General features: G+C 50.9%; 6 protein-coding genes across 6 annotated transcripts; 2 read left to right on the top strand and 4 right to left on the bottom strand.

Annotated features, from left to right (window-relative positions):
* Nucleotides 1-337: 337 nt before the first annotated feature.
* Nucleotides 338-1,164, top strand: A1O5_08129 (uncharacterized protein; the record flags this gene model as incomplete). The annotated part of the gene is made up of 3 exons (XM_007748713.1): nucleotides 338-541; nucleotides 604-870; nucleotides 937-1,164. 3 exons carry the CDS (start codon nucleotides 338-340, stop codon nucleotides 1,162-1,164), a joined length of 699 nt encoding a protein of 232 aa, XP_007746903.1.
* A 479-nt stretch (nucleotides 1,165-1,643) lies between these two features.
* A1O5_08130 (uncharacterized protein) lies at nucleotides 1,644-5,508 on the bottom strand (the record flags this gene model as incomplete). Its single annotated transcript, XM_007748714.1, has 5 exons — nucleotides 1,644-4,348; nucleotides 4,407-4,632; nucleotides 4,692-4,823; nucleotides 4,887-5,295; nucleotides 5,345-5,508. The coding sequence occupies 5 exons, from the start codon at nucleotides 5,506-5,508 to the stop codon at nucleotides 1,644-1,646; spliced, it is 3,636 nt and encodes a 1,211-aa protein (XP_007746904.1).
* A 1,537-nt stretch (nucleotides 5,509-7,045) lies between these two features.
* On the top strand, nucleotides 7,046-10,146 carry A1O5_08131 (uncharacterized protein; the record flags this gene model as incomplete). The annotated part of the gene is made up of 5 exons (XM_007748715.1): nucleotides 7,046-7,341; nucleotides 7,429-7,651; nucleotides 7,712-7,768; nucleotides 7,827-9,117; nucleotides 9,203-10,146. 5 exons carry the CDS (start codon nucleotides 7,046-7,048, stop codon nucleotides 10,144-10,146), a joined length of 2,811 nt encoding a protein of 936 aa, XP_007746905.1.
* A 594-nt stretch (nucleotides 10,147-10,740) lies between these two features.
* Nucleotides 10,741-13,972, bottom strand: A1O5_08132 (serine/threonine protein kinase; the record flags this gene model as incomplete). Its single annotated transcript, XM_007748716.1, has 2 exons — nucleotides 10,741-12,505; nucleotides 12,810-13,972. The coding sequence occupies 2 exons, from the start codon at nucleotides 13,970-13,972 to the stop codon at nucleotides 10,741-10,743; spliced, it is 2,928 nt and encodes a 975-aa protein (XP_007746906.1).
* A 773-nt stretch (nucleotides 13,973-14,745) lies between these two features.
* On the bottom strand, nucleotides 14,746-16,167 carry A1O5_08133 (uncharacterized protein; the record flags this gene model as incomplete). Its single annotated transcript, XM_007748717.1, has 1 exon — nucleotides 14,746-16,167. One exon carries the CDS (start codon nucleotides 16,165-16,167, stop codon nucleotides 14,746-14,748), a length of 1,422 nt encoding a protein of 473 aa, XP_007746907.1.
* A 9-nt stretch (nucleotides 16,168-16,176) lies between these two features.
* On the bottom strand, nucleotides 16,177-17,716 carry A1O5_08134 (uncharacterized protein; the record flags this gene model as incomplete). Its single annotated transcript, XM_007748718.1, has 3 exons — nucleotides 16,177-17,187; nucleotides 17,313-17,506; nucleotides 17,566-17,716. The coding sequence occupies 3 exons, from the start codon at nucleotides 17,714-17,716 to the stop codon at nucleotides 16,177-16,179; spliced, it is 1,356 nt and encodes a 451-aa protein (XP_007746908.1).
* Nucleotides 17,717-20,036: the final 2,320 nt, after the last annotated feature.

The raw sequence follows: 20,036 nt of genomic DNA on the forward strand, positions 1-20,036 counted from the left end.
AAGCAAGGTTCACCGTTGCTGCTTCGATTGTGGGCGACCCTGCTCGTAATAGAGTCTGTCGATACTCATCAGATAAAATAGTAGCGCTAGTCTTTCGGTCGATGACTAGCGTGAGGGTCTTTACATGTCTTGGCTACCCTGCGGGCCTGCTCGCTAGCTAGTTCCGGCCAAGTTCCGGCCTTACATAATACAGTCACGTGCGTGTACGAACTACCTGACGGAGGCTTGAAGAGATTACCGTGTTAAAGTATATCGGCTTGGCACAGGTTTGGCAAAGAGCATGCTCGCCACCAAACACAACATCAAAACGTCAGAACTCTTCCCAAGTGCCATCGCAATGTCAACGTCGACAGCCGAGCTGAAGCGCCTAGCTCATTCCGAGTACTGGGATGAGCGCTACGCCAAGGTCGGCCCAGATGAGCAAGTCCACGAGTGGTTCAGATCTTTCAACGACCTCATGCCATTTTTTGACCGGTATCTTTTCCAAGTACGAGGGGCGGAGACAGCCCCAAGGATCCTACATCTGGGGTCCGGCGACAGCGTAGGTTTCTGCGCCCATGGACTCTCAGGAGGGAGGGCTGCACCGGATTAATCATGCCGCAGACAATACCAGAGGATTTCTCCAAAATGGGTTACAAGAACCAAATTTGTGTTGATTTTTCGACGGTTGTAGTGGAAGCTATGTCGCTGAGGCATAGACATGTTGGGGGCATCACCTGGGAGCACGCCGACGTCCGTTGCATGGATCAGATCCCGTCCGAGTCGGTAGATGTTGCCTTTGATAAGGGGACATTAGATGCTATGATATATGGCAGCCCTTGGGATCCGCCCGACGAGGTTCTCGACAACACTGGTAGATACGTTCGAGAGGTACGTTCGGAAGGTCTCCTACAAAGGTTGCCCTATTATGAGAATGTAACCTCTCCTCCCGTCTAGGTCTTTCGTGTCCTCAAGTCCGACGGCACGTTTATTTACGTGACTTATCGGCAACCTCACTTTATAAGACCTCTTCTCAACTGTAAAGGAGTGGACTGGGATATTAAAGTGGACATACTGGGTGGCTCCGAGAGCTCCTTCGACTACTCTGGGTTTATACTGACGAAAGTTCCACCATCAGCAGCGAAGCCAGCGGAAGCCGAGACAGAGAAAGGAAGCTCTAGCTGATCATTGGCGTCACAATCGCGGTCTTGTCGATACAGGTTCCTGAGTCGAGATCGAAAACCGGAGGCTTAGCACTGGAAGAAAGGCGACGCTCAGAGAGTAACCTCCGAACATAGAAGATTTATGTCGTATCCTCGCAGCCTGCAGATATGTCAATCGACGATAGCTGGACCACCACCAGGAAATCTTCGACGTTGCTCGGCTTGCTCGAGGCCCGATGTATTAAAAAAACGATGCCACCGTCGTCAGACTGCAGCATTGCGGAAACTTGCTAGGACCAGTTTATTCGATATTATATACAATGTCAATTACCTAGACCCTTTCTATCTGTTCCGACTGAATTTAGAAGAGGAACCTCGATTCCAGTTTAAACAACTTCGCTGGGCATCATCGTGGACCTTCTTCCACTGCCGTGATAAACTACCAGTTGCCTCAACCGCACCATTGTTCAGATTTTGTACTTCTGTTACTGAGATGCCCACCTAGCGATCCATACCGGCAAGCGAGCACAAAGTTTCCAAAACGTCGGGTGCCAGTTCCTTGAAATCCACAGGATCCATCAACTCGGGGCGCTCATCTTCGACTCTCAGTACACTTCGAGGGTTAGCACCGCCAACTTCCACTAAAACACGGCACATCGCTACGTCACCGTACCTTGCAGCCATTCGAAGTGGTTCTCCCCAGCTGCTAGGCTCATCCGTGTGCCCTCCTCTCACATTCGCATGGCCCTCCATCAACAAGATCTTCGCTGACTCTAGCCGTCCATCCATCCCCTGGGCCCCAAAAACCACCAGGTGTAACGGTGTGTCGCCATGCTTGTTGCGTTGGTTTACACCTTCCGGGAAGTGTGAAATTAAGAGAGACACTACCTCGGGGTTGCACCAGCGCGCTGCCCTATGGATGACGTTGTATCCATCAGAGTCGCGATGCCGAAGATGGACCTCTATGCCTTCTTGTTGCAGCAGGTAACGAAGGACTTCGATGTGGTTGTGCCAGACCGCTTCGCCAACAGACTGGTGATAATCCGGAGGCCTAATGTCTCGTTGTACATCTCGCAGAATTTCGTTTCTCATGGCTGGTTTCCGGGCCGCCTCTTCAAAGAGTCTTTTGACCATTGGGAGACAACCACAACTCACGGCCAGACACAAGAGTTCGTTGCCCCATTTCCCCCTGATCAAGACATCATCGCAAATGTCGAATACAAGATCAAAGGAGCCTGGCCATGGTCTCGATTCCTTGTCCGAGGAAGCCCACTGCGTCATGATCTGGTGAAAGATCCCGATGTTTCGAATCTCTGGGCCAACTCGAGTATCGCGAAAGAGGATGGATAGCCGGGAGATATCACCCCACTGGATGATTTGCTTGACGGCTTGCTTGACAGAGTCGACAAGAAATTCCTTGCTTCCCAAGTCAACCTTGTCGTCTTCCAGGAGCGTTTTTAGTGCGATCGCGGGCCCATGCAAGGACACAACAGTGAGCGGATCCTGGGAGAGGCTGTCATAACCGAATTTTGGCGTGACCGTGCAGTCCGGGCGGCACATCTGCCCAATCCAGTTTTGTAGCCTTTTCGAGCTCGCATTGCAGAGCTTAACGATATCCGAAATGTATGGCAAAAGTTCTGGTCTACCCACTTTGAAGTGATCTAGCCAGAAGCAAGATGCGTAGACATAAAATTCTCCGAAACCACGTTCTGCAGGGTCGTAATAGATCTCTTTGGCCTCTTTGGCCTCTTCCTCGTCTTCGAGAATTAGACTGGCCTTAGAAGGGACAGGTTGCTGGATATCATCACTGAAAAGGTCAAATGATGCGAACCCGGGCATCTCCTCGAGGCTCTGTATTGTTTCTTGTTCGTCGGAGAAAAGGTTGTTCTCATCAAATTCATCAAAGAGAAGATATTTGACGCATACGCGTAGCAGATTTGCTTCCAGTTTGGACTGTCGCAGGTGGAAGCGTTGCTTATCGGTCTGCGACTCCCTCTCAGTGGTTTGCGACCGGGCCCAATGAGAAGGAGCATCTCGCAGAACCAGCTCCTTCAAGGATTGATGCACAAGTCTAACCTGTCGTTTTCTGTCATCCTCAAAGTCAACCTGAGATAAGAAGGGCTGCAGCAGGTTCAACACTCTCCTTTTATCCACACAGGCCTCGAGCTGCACCAAGGTCCGGATATCTGCGCGAGGATCGCTCAATGCTACAGCCCAACCCAATTCCAGTATGCTGAGGGGTCTTCGAGCGACTGCTAGAATCTGCAGTGCGCTCGTGGCGACTTGCGCATTGGCAGCATCGTTTTCAGTTGCGTGAGCAAACAATTTGCCGTATAGTTGCGAGAGCTCCGCTGGAGAAGGAATATCTGCCAAGAAACTTTTCATTGGGCCGATGGCTTCTATCTTGCGCTTCTGGATAAGTTGGATCGTGAGTTTGACCCAGATTGCGCTCCCCTGTGCCGATTCGGAGAGCGTTTGGGTCACAAGGGACTGAATGTCCGGAGGGAGTTTCTTGAGATACCTCTTTACAGTGTGTCCTACGATGATTGCATCACGCTCTCGACTAGGACTCCAGCGAATATGTGTGGCTCCCTGTAGAGATTCTTCGATGCCTCTCTGAGGCCGGGACGAGAGAAAGACTTTCAGTCTCTGCGTCTTGTTTGACAGGCTGTCGAGCAGCATGACCAACTCGTCCCGTGAATCACTGTCACACTCGTCCAGAGCATCAATGACGACAAACAGTTCTCTGTCGAGATTCTCGACACAGGCAGACAAGAACTTTCCCAGGTCCGCGGAACACTGTTCCGGATCCAAGTGTTCTGATTGCTTGGTCCTGTCGTACCACCTGTCGAACTCGACCTTGAGGCCTTCTTGCTGATCGAGCAATTGAAGGAGCAGGCTCGAGTAGATGTAGAGTGCCTTTCCTCTTTCGTCGTTTCCGCAGTAGTGGTAGCACATAACAGGACGAGGTAATTTGTGTTTGTTTCGGCGGATCAGCTCCTCAATGACGTGTGCTGTAATGACGGTTTTGCCGCAACCCATGTGGCCAAGAACGACCAATTGGCCCGAAGTTGGAGCATTGTACCATTCGATGAACTTGGGATCCGCCAGTATCCATTTGCAAGCGTCACTGGCTCGAATTGCACGAAGCTCAGAGTGGAACTCACTCCGTTGTTTGTCTTTGTTGACGCCCAGGAGCTTTTGGACTGGCGGGCGCGTTAGCTTTTTGCTCAAGCGGGACTTCTCTTCTGCGGGCAAACTCACTCTTATTGTCTTGGAGCAGCTTCTTGATATCCGTGACAAGCTCCAATGTTGCATTCCCGACCCTGTCACGCAGAAGAGCGGCGTGCTTGACAAAGTCTGAGACAATTGTCGGTAGGCGCTGGCTGAGCTGGTCACAAACTAGTGCAAGCACAAAAGCCTTGCTGGTCAATATGTCCAGTGCGGCAATGTAAAAGTTCAAGAGATCTTTATACACTGGAACGAGGGCCTGAGAACTTGATCAGAACTCGAAAAGCATCGTCTATGCCAATCCAGATGTCAAAGTACCTTATGAATACCGTTCTCAGCGTCTAACTTCTGACCGAGGGTGTCACAATCGTCGATAATCGCGACGTGTTCCAGCATGCTGATGATCTGAGTATTCAGCGAGTCCTCAGCACCACATATGGTAATAGCAATCTGTTTCAGTTGATTAACTTCACGTCTTGGAATCTCGCACCGGCTGCTGAATGGGTTACTCACTGCAGTCACACAGCTCACAACTCCAATGGCCGTTGATGCAGTAGGCTGGACACTCGCAAGAGGACTGGCCAGGTCCAAGGCCAATTTGAAGTTCTTCAGCGGCGCTTGCAATCTCTGCAGCCCTCGCCAGAACAGTGAATCACCTGCAAGTTCTTTGTTGGTCTGTTGCACGCTTGTTAGGAGTGCCTCAATCTTCTCGCCCTTCAAGATCACGCTCTTCACTTCGTTCCCAAAACTGTAGAGTGCCTCGAGGTATGCGGCGCTCCACAGATCTGTAGATCTAGCTGTAGCCTTGTCGTCCTGAATGATAGTATTTCGAATTTCGGCGCGGGGTATCCTTGATGAGATTGGCGGGTTGGACGCCACGAGGGTAGGCGCATTCTCATTGTGGCCGGACGCAGCAACATGGCTACCAATGTCAGGTCATTTGTGCTGTGGAAGCCGTTGACTACACAAACCTTTCTGACGACTCCAAGTCAAGGTGTTGTTCTCGTTCAGGTCGGTTTCGGGATGATTCCCTAGACCTGGAGGACCATCTCAACTTTTCACGCCAAGAGCCCCTTCTTCCCTTCTCCTGAGATGGAACCGTGAGTTGAGGTTGGAAGAATAGCTTAGAAGGCATGGCAGATGCAATGGTCTAGCTTCCAGCGGATTAGATGAGGACTCTCAGCGTTGCCTTGAGCTCCATATGAGTGAACATTCAGTGAATACTTGTGGGCGGCTGGTCTGGAAGACGTCTACCCTTTATGTGTGTCGAATCTCAGATCTCAGGTTGTGGAACTCTTAAACGCCTTGCTCCCATCATCGTTTCAGATACCGAGCACCCTCGACCCCTGTACCTCGTACTCTCCGCACGAGTTGCAACATGCTATATATAGTTTGTAGGCGTTGGCGCGCGGCTAGCGAGCCAATCTAAGATTAGAGGCGCGGCAATGTACAACTCACCCATAACAGTACATGTAAGTCGTCTTGCCCTTGTTGGTCGTGAACTCATCTCCCAATGGAAGATATTCCCTATATTCTATCTCGGGCTGATGTCAAAGGTTACTGTAACGTAAAATCATCGTTGACCTCCTCATGTGAATGTAGGCTGCCCAGCTAAGTGGAACTCTCCATAGCCTCGACCGAATTTGTAGTATCGTATCATAGACTGCTTCTGCTACACTGCGGGCTGTTTCTCGTCCCGTAAGATCGCCCTGTAGTTGCTCTTGGATGGCCACATGGCCGCCACAACGTGGCCAAACTCCGCTGCGTGAAACCCACTCGCCAATGGATCATGTCCGTCGACCGTGTTGCATGATTCTCCACTGTCACACCCAACGACAGATAGGGAATCGACGCTTAACCGAGATTCGTATCCAATCTCCGCTGCACACTCAGCGGGTCAACTGTCGCAGTGTTAGACGGGCCGTGTTGCAACACTAGACAGCTGATGGACGCGTCCAGAGCATCCGAAGTCCCAAAGCAGGCGAAACGCACCATTTCAGTACGCGCCAAGCTCTCCAGCGCCGATCGAGCAACAGAGATGGCCAACGACTCGTGAGAAAGGGTGGTGGTACTGGTGGGGGGTTTTTTTTTTGGATGGTAGAACTGTCCGCCACGCCAGAAAGTGCTCTTTCGCTGGGCGTCGTGGGCATCGACACCATTAGCAGATGAGGTTTTGCCGTGCGATCTCGTCGACGTGTCGACTGCTGTCTGCGGGCGTCGGCGAGCGCTTTGATGGTCGGTTTGTATGAGGAAATAGCCCAATTGAGCGTATCGTAGGTAGAGTTAGACCTCCACGCAGTTCTTGATAGTTCCATGCCGACTAGCCATACGTCGGCGTTCTTAGTTGGTCAGGCAATCGATCTCACCAAAGTCATAGACATTATTCCATTCCACCAAGCACCCTCTCCACGTACAACAGCATAATAGTCATGACTCAGGTCGAATAGCGGGATGCTCAGGTCTGGAAACGGAAATAGATCTCGGAGAGGTCAAGATTCGCCGCTATGCATTCTGGTAGCCAGCGCCGCCACTGCATCAGGCCTTGGCATTGTGCAATCACCCCAACACTGAACAGCCTTACGCTCTCTTTCGATCCGTCATCTTCCTCTTTGTGCTCTACGATCCATGTATATGCGCAATGAAACTCGCTTTCTGCTATTACGGGGGTGACCATGTCTTCTAGTGTGCGCGAATTCTTCACCATCAGGCTTTCATCCTTGCCGCCAAATCTAGATCAAAATGGCTTGGTCTCATTATTTTTAGAGGAAGATGCGGCTTTGATCCTCCATATATCACTCGCACCTGATCCGCTGGCCAACTGGACGTCCAAAATAGCCACAGTGACTTTTAGCAGCTCACCTTCGTTTGCAGACGAGAAGCGAAGATGCATATCAACTTTTGAGTGGGACAAAGATTTGTACGGTCTCACTCCGCTCAATCATGTGGAGGCACAGGACCTTAAGACAGAGTGAGTGTGATTTGTCCCTTTCTACCTCTTCTCGGTCTCAAAAATGTGGCTTCTAGAAAGCACAACTGCTGAACCCTGGCAATTTAGCATTGTGGCTATTACGGGCCTCGCTGGTCGTGCCTTTGATTCCTGGGCAAATGACCAAGGCTCTATGTGGCTTCGAGATTATCTACCTCAAGAATTGCCGGGGGTGCGAATTTTCATCTACGGATATCCCTCGAAACTATATAAGAGCCAGTCTCGAGCCAGTCTGTGGGACTATACGGAGGGCTTTATGAGGACCATGGCAAGATTAACAGAGACCAGTGGGGTATTGAGTTTGTCTTTTCCTGGTTCCTGATATCCGACTACTAATTATCGATGCCCTTAGGGACGGACACCTTTAATTCTAATCGGACATAGCTTGGGCTGCATCGTCATCAAGCAGGTCCGTAGAGTCTCCAGTGCCCAACCCTCGTGCAATGGCTTACGAAGATTTAATCCAGGCAATAGTCGAGTCAATGTCTTTCACCAATGCGATGCCCAGTTTCTATCGGTCTGTTTGCGGCATTGTCTTCTTCGGGGCACCACATCGTGGCTTGAACAATCCAGCCCTGGTCAAAATAATCGGTGACAGGCCTCCTGCGGATTTGGTCAGAGACCTTTGCCCTGGATCCTCGTTGCTTGTGTCGCTGAATCAGTCGTTCCCGCATATATGCCAAGACTTTCATGTTGTTACGTGCTTCGAGACTCACGCAACCAACACGCCAGAATTAGTCGATCCAAATGACCCCGAGTCCAGATGGGCCAGGACTGGTCCGCCTGCGTTCGCGGTACCCAGAGAGTCCGCGTGTCTAGATTGGTCAAACGAACGCCGGATCCCTGTACATGCAGATCATTCTCGAATCGCAAAGTTGACCGACTCGCCTGGAAGCGAGTACTGGCTGATACGCAACGAGATCAAACTTCTGGTCGATGGTGCGCAAGACGTTATGACGACGAGAGTTGAAGCGTCTCTAGCGACTCAGGATGTCCTAGACTTGTTATTTGCCCTCCAATACGAGTTCGCTTGGCTGAAAGCCTGGGGTTCTTTGGTTGCCCAGAACGAGCGACTCGAGGAAAGACAGCTGGGAACATTTCCAAAATTCGAGAGTGCCATTCCACTCGTACCTTACGGTCACCTCGCTTATCATCATCTTTCAGAGATATCGCTGCTGGCAGAAAATCTCGGGGTCATCCTCGAGCGATACCGAGTGACATCCGCTCCATCGGGAAACAATAGCCAAGGACCCTCCGCGGGTATATCGCAAAATCCAAATTCTCTATCACGCTTACCAGGCCTAAACATTTTCAGCTCTACGGCACCGTCTGAGGAAATGAAGCCACCGAAACTCGGGCAAGACGTCTTCTACCGTATCAGTGGCTGGAGCGTATCCGATCGCGCACAGCTGGGTTTTCTGTTGCAACGGCTCCAGCAAGCCAAAGGAGAGGTGGCGAAAATCAAGCCATATTCTCAATTGCCCGATCTCATCGCTTCCTCTAAACTCATCAATCAATTCTCCCTTGATTCTCCCGAGCTAAGCAGGTTGGATCACATGCAGACGACCCAGTCATACTCATCAATGTCAAAAAGAGCGTCTCTGAAACGGCAGTACAACAATGAGAACGACATAACTAGAGATATTGAAAGATTGCTTCATCCGCCAGAAAGTATCGACTTCAAACGCGGATCTTCAGACACAGAGCGTCGTTCGTTTGCGCGTTTTCTTGACAAGAAAATGCAGGGAGAGAAAAAGGGTATGCTATCACCCCACCCCTCCTCTCTGGGAGCCATGGCAATCCTGATGAGGCTTGTTTGCTAACGTTGCATGACGTTGCGAAGAAGCCTGGGTGCTTGTGGAGTCAAGATCCTATGACCAAGTCAACACCATCCAAAAACAACGCGAAGCTCAAGATCAAGCGTTCAAGCTCGCGTTGGACTTGAGCATCGAAAATAAACCTAGCTCCCTAAGGGCGTTGCACTGTGTGGGGATTGTCCAGCATTTGGAACTGAAAAGGTTCAGCTTTTTGTTTGAAATTCCTCGTCAGACCGACGTGAGCAAGAAACCACTGTCGCTGCACTCATATCTGTCCGACGCTAGTCCATGGGGAGGCCCAGCCGTGTTGCCGACTCTAAGCCAGCGCATCAAACTTGCCCAAAGCCTTGCGGTGTCACTGTGGGAACTGCACAGCGCGGGCTGGCTGCATAAGAGCTTCCACAGTGGGAACGTCCTCTTCTTCTGCAAGCGCTTCACCGACACCTTCTCAGTTACCGAACCTCATATTGGTGGATTCGAAGTTAGCCGGCCCGACACCGATGGGCAGTTGTCTCTGGATATGCAGGGTGGCGAATTCGACATTTACAAGCATCCGGAGCTGCGAGACGAATCGAATGACCTTCAAGGTCGGCCGTCCTTCGAGCGGAGGCATGACGTCTACTCGCTGGGCCTAGTGCTGCTCGAAATCGGGCTGTGGCAGCCGCTGCATTCGTTCTATCCCAAGTCGTCCACGCCTCTCAAGACTGCCCAACGTCTGCTCCAAAGGGCGCAAAAGAATCTGCCTCACCAGGTGGGCGAGTTTTGTTTGGAGGCTGTCTTGTCCTGTTTGGATTGCCAGGAGCCTCAACTGCTCCCAGGGGATCAAAAAGGTCGGGAAGCCAAGACAGGTGTCGATACAGTGACAGCCACTGCCGTCGCAAGCGGCGATGACGAGAGAGGCGGTGTCTCCTTGAGAATGTTTGTCGAGAAGGTGATTTACAATTTGGAAAAGTGTCATTGTGGCGGGTAAGTGGCCAGATCGAGAACCAGTCATGCTCAAGAATTCCCGGCTTGTGTGCATCAACGAAGTATGAACGGCGTGGTCAAACCTCTGTTGTCGACGACCTCTGCTCAGCCCTTTCGCTCTCCAACTCACGTCCTCCCAAGCCACCGTAGCTCCGAAGAAGATCCCGCATCTCCTCTGTTCTTCTTTTCCATGTCCGCTTCTCAAGGTCGTCTACTCGTCTTATCTCGTCCTGGTCGGTTCCTTGGCCCCGATCCCGAGCAATGAGATGATCGAACGGAGTCGCCCCTGTTCGGCTTCTCGCATTCACGTCCGCACCAGCCTGATCCAACAGCATCCGCGCGACGGCAGTGTTCCCAAAGTAAGCAGCTACGTGGAGAGGGGTCGACCCTTGATGGCAGACCTGATTTGCGTCTTTTACGGTGGCAGTATCGCGAAGCAGAAACGTCGTGATATCGGCCGAAGAAGGGTCGGTCTCGAGCAGTGCTGTTCAAAATCGACAATCAGCGCTTCCTGGAACCCCGACAGTAATTCTCGGGTTATCTGCCAACAGCTCTCGCGGAAGAAACTGTCCTGTTCCCCAGCGGCAAATCCTAGGATTTACTTACCATTGTCAAAACTAGCCGCTGCCAAGTGAAATAAAGTGAACCCGTTGTCACAGACTACCAGACTATGATTTTTTGGAGTTCCCTCCAAGCAAAGGAGGAAGCTCAACTGTGTTTGTGAACCAGCCGCGTATTGGAAACTATTGTAGAACTCGCCGGCCATGCCCGGGCGAGTGAAGTTGTCATATTTTGCGCCGTATTTGAACAAAACGCGGGCGCAGTCAAAATGTTCGCTCTGCACAGCCATATCGAAGGGTGTGAAGCCAGTATCCGTGGCGCCCGAATTGACTAGATCGCTCAGGTCGCTTCCGAGGTCACTCAGCCGTGTGATGGTCTCCTCGGTGAGGCTAGGCATGAACTCTGCGACAATATGGAGGACATTTCTGTTCTGTTCGTCCCTTGCCGTTATATCCGCACCAGCAGACAAAAAGGCTCTGAAGAGGGTCATATCCCTTGTCCGAATGGCGTCAAATAGGGGTACCATACCGACTCTGTAAGAATGGCCTTCACGAAATGCTGGGTTAACCTCAATATCAAGATGGGAAAGTAGAGGTTCGATCATATCTGCCGAGCCCCAGAGGCAAGCGTCTTGGAGCGGGTGATGTCCTCTCGCGTGTGCTTTGACGTACGCTGCCAGCGTTGGTGTTGAAATAAGGATGTTTAAGACTTTCTGCAAGTGGTCTTCAAATTGTAATCCTCCGTAACGGAGACGCTGCGCTTTTAGTTGCATGATCAATGCGCTTAAGGCCTGAGCGTTGATCTGGGATTTGCGTAAAGCACCTTCTGCTCCAGAGAATTTGGGTGACTGCAGCAGAGCGTGGAGAAGATCAGGACGTAAACGCATTGCGGCAATGTCGATGGGCGAACGACCGTCGCGTGCAACACTACAAGGGTCCGCCCCGTATCTGAGCAAAACTTGGATCGCAACGGTGTCCGCAGGTCCTCTGGCTCGGAGACAAGCATAATGAAGCGGCGTGTTGTGTTGGTCATGATCTTTTGCTTCAATGTCTGCCTCTGCTTTTAATAGTGCGGTAGCAATCTTCTCGATATCGCCATGCGGGAAGGCTTGAAGGTGATGGAGACATGTCTGACCAGTCGCAGACGGCATCCGGGGGTCTGCCCCATTTCTGAGTAGAAATAGGACCACATCCGTATTTCCCGCCGCACAAGACATCCAGAGAGGTGTCCAAGAACCGCTACTTGTCGTGCAGTTAATATCGTCCAACGACATTTCCATCAAGCGTTCCACTACTTCCAAAGAACCAAGGCTTGCTCCGTAGTGCAGCCAGGTCAGCCCTTCTCCATCGATGTCTTTGAAGGGGATCAACTCATTCGCCGAATTAATGAGAGAGACGAACATCTCTGGATCGTCTAGGCAATATGACTCCCGGATTTCTGGTGTAAAGATGTCAATGCCCAGCCCTCCATAGATTTTTCGAGCTTGCTGATCTACTGACGAAGCCAGTTCTGCGTCCAGGACCAGAAGGTCTTCGCAAGATTGCTCCATTCCTATGATCGCGTTGCTCAAAGTCCATTCTCGCACCATTTCCATTAAGTCCGCGGGAATTGGAATACCCATTGCTGCAGAGAGGCGATATAAATCTCGTCCCGCCCTGGGATTGCCGGTGCGAGCACTGAAGTCGAGCCACTTAAACGCTTCAGAATAAGACGCGTCGCAACCCAGACCCTGAATGTAAAAGAGTGCTAGCTGATATGCGGCGGCAGCAGCAACTGCCTGAATATCGGGATCTGGTGTCGCCCTTGACGTTCCAGTAGAAGACATGCGATGCAAGTCGTTGACGATTTCGCAGGCGATGTTTCGTGGTAATAGCTGAGACCAACATTTCTCGATCTTCATACATCGGTAATCGTGAGAATTCTTTCTGCACAAAAGGGTGAAGGACTCTTCGTACCTCCGGGATTTTATTGATCGCAAGTCCTGAAAATAAAGGCTCTACAGTCTCTGAAGAAATCGTCTCCCAAGTGAAGTGCTCTCTGTGTTGGGGATGTCAGCAACATGACCATGATTTCTCCGGTGAGATCGGATCAGAGTGCTTTCCTGACCTTTGGCGTGAGTATTCATCTGCGAGCTCTGGTTTCAGCAATATCTTGATCTCTGCATATTCCTTAGCACGGAGTTCAGGATCAGTCCTGAGGGTGAGATCAAAAATGTCTTCTAGGACCCTGAGTTGATCCCTTGCATACTCTAGACCTGGGTAACGCCGGACCGCATCCTTCGCAATGTCGACGACAATGTCAGTAGTCTTCCAAATTTTGATGCAGGCGGCTTTAGAGTTCCCTTCGCGAACTCGGTCAGATTGATATCTGAATTCAAATGGATCTCCGCCGTGGAGGAACACTCGCGAGACGAGGAGGCCGTAGCCGTAGATATCGACCTTGTACAAGTTGTCTAGGTCAATGCTTTGAGAAGATTCTGGTGCGTCCCAAGGAGGGGTGAATCCTGGTTGTCGGACGGCGTAATCATCATAGTCCGTGTTAATCATTGCGAAGCCGAAATCGCACAATTTCGCTTGAAAGGTGTTTTCTCCCATTCGAAATATCAAGACATTGGAGAAGGTAAGGTCCCCATGTGTCACACCAGCGTCATCCAAGGCCTCTAGACCTGATGCGACATCATATGCGATATCACGCATGATGTTCCAGTTGAGATCGATATCGAGGGTAAAGAAATCGGTAAGCGAACCACAGTCAGCATACTCCATCAATAGGAGAGGCCATCGAGTCTTGCTTTCCGGATCATCCGTGTGTGTCCCTTCCCAATCAATGCCAATCAAGTTGACAAGGTTGTCGTGACGACGGAGCTTCTGTTGTCCAAGGATGCGTATCTCTTTTGCCATTGAGCCCAACTTCTTGGAAAATTCCACGCCATTGCCCCGCAACAAATGTTTTGCAGCAACCTTTTGCCCAGGGAGCCAGCCTGCGGCAGTCGAAGCATCGTCCGGATCCTGAGCAGGACCCTTTCCGAGCGGCACAGCCAGCCGAGAAACGTTTACCGTATTCGTGGCTCCCCGCGCAACCCTGACCACTAAGCCTGACGGATTTCTAGCCACGCCGCCACTGAAGAGCCAGAGATCGTGTTGCGTAGCCAGTGCCACTAGCGAGGCCTGGCTGTCGACAGAGAGGCTTGCGTCTACTTGGTCTGGGGTGGAAGTGGAGGCTTCATCTGAAAGTAGAAGCCGTTTTTGAACAAGGGCCGTGAAAGACATAGTTCCGAGTGCAAGAGTACAGACGAAGAGAACTAGGAACCACTGTTTCAAAGGGCGAGACAGGGACAGCACAGGAACAATTCTGCCGCAATCAGGCTGCGACAGGCATCCATTCACCTCTCCTGCGGTTGTATCATCAATCACAGCCTCGCGATCACGTGCGTTGGGGCTTCACAACCCAATTTCAGCATCTCGATGGCGATCTACAGAGTACCTCTCTCAGGATCGTACGTGAAACTCCGCCTGTCCCAACTAATCTCTCGAACCAGGACCATCTCAACTCATTCAATTTAACTTTTTTTCCCCCTCTTTTAAATCCCCCCTCCCCACAGGGCGGCCCGGCGCCCCGGGAAAGTCAATGACAACGTCAAGAAGGACAGGGCCTCTCGACAATTCAACCTTGACTAATCCCGGGTCTTGACACCTGGTCCTAATCGGCAACCGTTTATCCAGGTTCGGCCGTGGAGACTGAATCGAAGGAACAAAATCCGAGTCCCTCCTTCAAGGCTAGAAGTGGGACGACCACCCTCATAGTACCCAGTATGACGTGGGCGAAACAGTGCATTGTCAGCAATTCGGATAGGATAGGCTTCCATGAGCACCAGAAAGGATAGCAATGGGACGGCGCAGTCCTGAGTGCTTGAGCAAAGCGACCGGAGATAAGGTGGCGGATACAAAGAGAAATTTGTGCACGAACATACCGTCGTTGAAATCGATAACATCTTGCGGATATAGGTCATTCTGCTCCACTTAAACCATTGCCTGTCCGTAATTCAGTAACTCAGCTTCCTGAGCGCCCCGCTGGTCCACAGAGAGTGGGGATGGTTTTCACCCAGCAGGGCTTTTTGACCAGTCCAGGCTCTTTGATGCAGACGACGCGCTGCATCGGTGTCTCCTATTTCTCCCAGGACAATGGCCAAATCATTCATAGTCCAGAGGGTGTCTGGATGGTTCGACCCAAGGACGCGTTCTCGTCGAGAAAGCGCGTCTTGGTGCGTATCTGCAGATTTCTGCAGCAGACCTTGGTCATGATAGCAACGCGCCACGTCTGTGATCGCCCAAAGCGTATGTGGATGGTCCCTACCGAGCTTTGCCGTCTGGATTTTGATGGCTTCTTCATGGAGCCCTAGAGCTTCATTGTATCGTCCTTGCTTGCGATATGTCCGCGCCAAGGTATTCAAAGTCCAGGCAGTTTCGAGATTGTCCGACGCGTACTGGTTTTGGAGGACCTGGAGTGAACATAAATGCATGTCCTCGGCCAGGCCATATTGGTGAAGGTGACGGTAGATTCGGCCGAGTTCATTGACAGTCCATCTTGTCTCCTCGTGATCAGGTCCAAGACGTAACGATTGAATTGCGAGCGCTTGCTCTTGAGTGCGTGCTGAGAGTTCCACTCGTTGCTGTTGGTCATACAGTAAGCCCAGACTGTTCATAAACCATGCCGTCGAGAGGTGCTCTTGTCCCAGGATATTTCTTTGATTCTCAAGACCTTCAGCGAGCCATTGTTCCCCATCTGTCAGTCTCCCACTCATTGTAAATTCTCGAACAAGGTCGCGGATGACCATCATCTTGTCAAAGTAACTTATTGGCGGAATCTTGTAGTTTTGAGATGTACAGTCGAAATTTGACGATGCTAACGGCACTTGACCTCGGATCAAGATCTCTGGGACGTCTTGCATCCAATCAATCAGGCTCATGTCAAATCCGTTCTCTGTGTTTCGAGCAATCCATTCTGCCAGGGACCTCTGCATCTTCATCAGGCGCTGAAGTGGAAACATAGATGATTGGAGGAAAAGTAGCTGCAAGATCCAAAACTGCCGCCGCGGCTTCGAAGACAGAAAGTCGGTCACCTCGCGCTCAAGGCCACGGTCGAAAGTCGACTTGGTATAGTGATGGCACCAGAAAAGAACCGCGTAATCCAACAGCGGAAACCTGGCAGGATCAATCACAACCTGACAGGCAACGTGAGAGAGATACCGCAGGCAAGTCCTGGCCAGCTCTTGGTGCCCATCTGCTTCAGAAATCAAAAATGGCAGGATTGCATCGTCCACCTGGTCATGAAAGTGAGAACTACTGAGAAATTCGCCAACTGAAACATGTATCAAGCGAAAAATATCTTGCTCGGCACGATACTCCACTAATGGACTGCAAAGTTCCAAAGCTGACGATTTGAAGGGTAGGTTGAGCTCAAGCATTCCAGCTGGCTACATCTCCACTGCTGCAGCGGATTCGAGTTCGTTCCAATGCAGATCCCGAGCTGACAGACGAGTCCAGAGTAGGATCTTTTTTGCAAGGGCTTGTCGTCCGGCTGGTCCTCGTGCCAGCTTCTCGAGGATGGCACCATACATCACTTCAAGACCTGTGGGCATGTAGCTTAGAATATCCGCTATTTCTCGAGATGAGGTTGCCAGTTTCAGGGATTCGATCATAAGATGCGCCCAAAGAAACATTCCGGCAGCGCGCCGCAAGATCTGGTCCTCGATGTCCTGACGACAGGTTTCCTCGGGAATTTCAAGTTGGCTAATTGCTTTGGAGATAAACTCGGCCATGTCATGGCTCGTTTCAGCAGGAGTCATAGTAATCCTGAGATGTTGTTCCGTCCTGGTCTTGATCTTAGGGTCGTCTCGACTGAGGAGGATGATCTGGACATTTGGCAAAGATTCGATAAGCTCCTGCGCAGTGTCAACGACTTGGACCGGGTCCTTGAATTCGTCCACGCCATCGATAATAATGTAGACCTTTTTCATCGACTTAATCAGCCTTTTCAACAGCGCAAGAGGCATGTCGGCAGCTGCCATCTTAAATCGCCCAAAACGGATGGCATTCTCATGGACAGCGGTGATGAATGCGGGTATGTCCTCAAGGTGAGCCAGAATTTGAGCCAGAAGATTTACCAGCACGGTACAAATTGACTGGTTATTTTCGTTTTTCTTGTCACAGTAGAAAAAGGTGCAGATATTTTGAGGATCAGCCAGGATAGCCTTTCGGACCGATTCAATGATCGACGCACTTAGAACGGTTTTTCCAGCACCTGGAGGGCCTGCGATCCAAACTAATCTTGGATCGGATGTTTCCAACCAGTCACGGTATGGTTGTTGATCAAGCAGCCATTGACCGCATGGTTCGCAGCGGCGTTGAGATTCCCGAAGGAAAACTTCTTCCATGTCAACCGGAGAGAGCCACTCCATCAACCTTTGTCTCGGAAAACTCTGAGCCTGGGAAGACGTTCAGAAGGAGACTTGCTCATAGGGAAGGGAGATTGATGTATGAGAGGTTGCTTCCGTGTTTTTTCTTTTTTTCTTTTTCCAACTCAAGGCAAGACTAGTGTCGCGTGACTTACCTCGATTCTTCGGAGAGCCTCACATGTAGACACTTGCAATCGGACTTGGTTGGCCAAGGTGGCTTGAACTGTTTTCCGGTGGGCGAGCGAGATCTCTTCTTGTAACTGGTTGGTGTGTCGAGAGATAGACTCTAGGGTGCTCTGAAACTCATTCTCAAAAGACTGCCAGAAGACCTTGCCAAATAATCGAAATCCTAATAGCTAGTTTAGCGTGACAGAACGTCCTGGTAGAGCTGGTAGCCATTTGTCCAACCTTTTGACGTAAAGACATCCTTGGCCTGCTTCAAAAAGACCAAGACATGATAGTATACGTTGGTCAAAGCAGTCTTAAATCGCTCATTGTCACCGAAGAGCTCTTCGTATTGGCGATAGACGGACAACGAGTCTCCAAGTCGCTCAATCATGGAAACGAGCTTTCTAAAGTATTCCGAGAAGGATCCTGCCGCCTTGGATCGAATCGTGAATCAGACGTTTTCCCACGCAAGGTGTGCCTTACCTCCAAGACTATTCTCAAAGCCCCCCATATCAAAGCAGACGGATTAGACTGAGCCTGAACCAAGCAGTCGACAGCTCTGGAGTACCGCTGTAGGAAGTTGAGGAAGTGCTCAAGCCTTTGGTTGATCAAGCGGAGCTTGCTTGACTTGGCGTGGCGATTGTCAATCTCTCTGACCTGAACAAGGACATCACTTAGGGACGCAGCCGTGAATAGCGCCCTCTCTTTGCTACTGAGAGTGTAGTTGAACCTGTCGAACGCAATCCGAAGTGGAGTCTCCCTGGCCCCGTCTGCTCGGAGGGAGGGGGCTCCCAAATCCATCCGATTTGATTCAAGAATTTGTCGCGCTCAGAGGTTAAGTTGTGCAGCTCAAAGATGTGGGTGGTTCGCACGCTCGTTGAAGGAAAGGTAGCTGATATGGGATGGAGAAACCTACAAAGATCCCATGTCTTCTGTTGGTGATAGTCAGGCTCGCTGCAGCCTGGATGCCAAGAACCAATGGTCGAAGATGTCGCCAATTCACCTCGGAGTGTTGGCCAAAACACGGCGTATACCAAGACCTCACTACACCATATTGTCGGCTCTTTCGCCTGTTTATGAGGCACTTTTGTAGGGTCTTCAAATCTTCTAGCCTCCTTCTTGCCAGGAAACGGTAGAATTCCCCAGCCGGTCATATTTCGTTGATGGCGGTCGTTCTATTATTGATATGACATCCCTCATGCCGTCTGTGTCTGGTGTTTGCGACCATCTCATCTTGGGCGTACGCTGCGGCCGAGATACTATGTATTTCTCCTGGTGGATGATAATTTACATACTCTATATCTTGTCTCGTAAAGCCTTGACGAGTATTATTCGCGCATTAGCACCAACTCGATTATCCTAATAGGCCCCGAGCTGCCAACAAACCTCACCCAGCCCAGACTCTGTCTACTCCGCTACTCTACCCTCTGTAGGGTTTCTTGTCGACGTGGCGAATATTGCAAATAGCGGCACAGCCAATACACGGAAGTTATCTCATGAACCATCCTCTTGGAAGACGGTCGCTGTTGGGTCTCTCAATATTGGCTCTGAATTAGTCCTTAAGAACGTCGCGATGGGTATCGATCTTAACGCCCTTCGAATCCGAAGGTGATAGGAGACCTGATCAGGAGGAATACCCTAGGCAGGCAAAGGGAGCCCTTTTGTAGCCGGAGCATGTTTAAACACTGTAAATACTGCACATACCAACACTGGTGAATCAAAGGCTACTCTCCTTCCGGGCAGCAGTTTGACCGGAAATGCATCCTCGACGGCGCTCCTGGCAACAATGACCGAGAAAGGGGTTGCAGCACTGGACGCTTCGAGCACGATGGAGCCCGAAGACTAGGATGTTTCCTGCGCGAAAGGGGAACAAGTTGCGGTCCCTGCGCAATCACTTCCTGCATCGTTACTCGAGCGTACTCAAAAGGCTATCAAGCTGAGCTCAGGATCCCATACGAGGTAGTCAGGCTCAAAAATGACCTACTTATAGCTCGGATCAAATGGATACTCAGAGCCGGAAACCAAAATGGACTTTCTAGAGTCAAAATTTGCCCCTAAGTATTGTGGTATCCTTTCGCTTCATAGGCTTCCTTTGCCCATATGCTCTCATTCCTGAGCCGCACCCAGTGCTAATCCACTTACCCTTTTCCCACCAGAGCTTCGTCCTCGTTGGCGCCTCTCTGGAACCTCTGCCTGTCCTGTCCCTCACCTTGCCACTGGCCCCGTCATAACGGGGCTCGGAACGGGCATTGACTCCTCAACCGTGCCCATGTACCAATCAGAGATGTGCCGCAAAGAGAAGCGTGGTCGCAGGGGGAAGAGCGCCTGGAGAGTCGAAGACCGGAATACGAGGCCGCACACAATGCAAATACGAAATGCGAGAAAAGACTTTAGGATAGTCGGAGCATGATTCCCCGTATTCTTTCCTTTGGGAATGTCTCATATCATGATGCAAAAGTCAGAATAGATGTGGGAGCTGCTGGGGTCCGTTGAGGAAGAAGGGAAGAGAGTCGCTCTTGGTATGGATCTTGCCTTGCCTTGCCTTACCTTGCCTTGCCTTAACCTGCTCAACCCCAACTTCAACTTCTCGCCTTTCCATCCTCAGCCGCACGACATGAAACATTTGCTGTCCAATCTCGTCATGCCCTCCTACACCCTGGCGTTGCCACTGCCCTCGCCTCGTCGACTAGACGCTTTGACAGCGGCAGACG

Source organism: Cladophialophora psammophila, assembly GCF_000585535.1.
Source record: "Cladophialophora psammophila CBS 110553 chromosome Unknown aczJe-supercont1.13, whole genome shotgun sequence".
Taxonomy (NCBI): domain Eukaryota; kingdom Fungi; phylum Ascomycota; class Eurotiomycetes; order Chaetothyriales; family Herpotrichiellaceae; genus Cladophialophora; species Cladophialophora psammophila.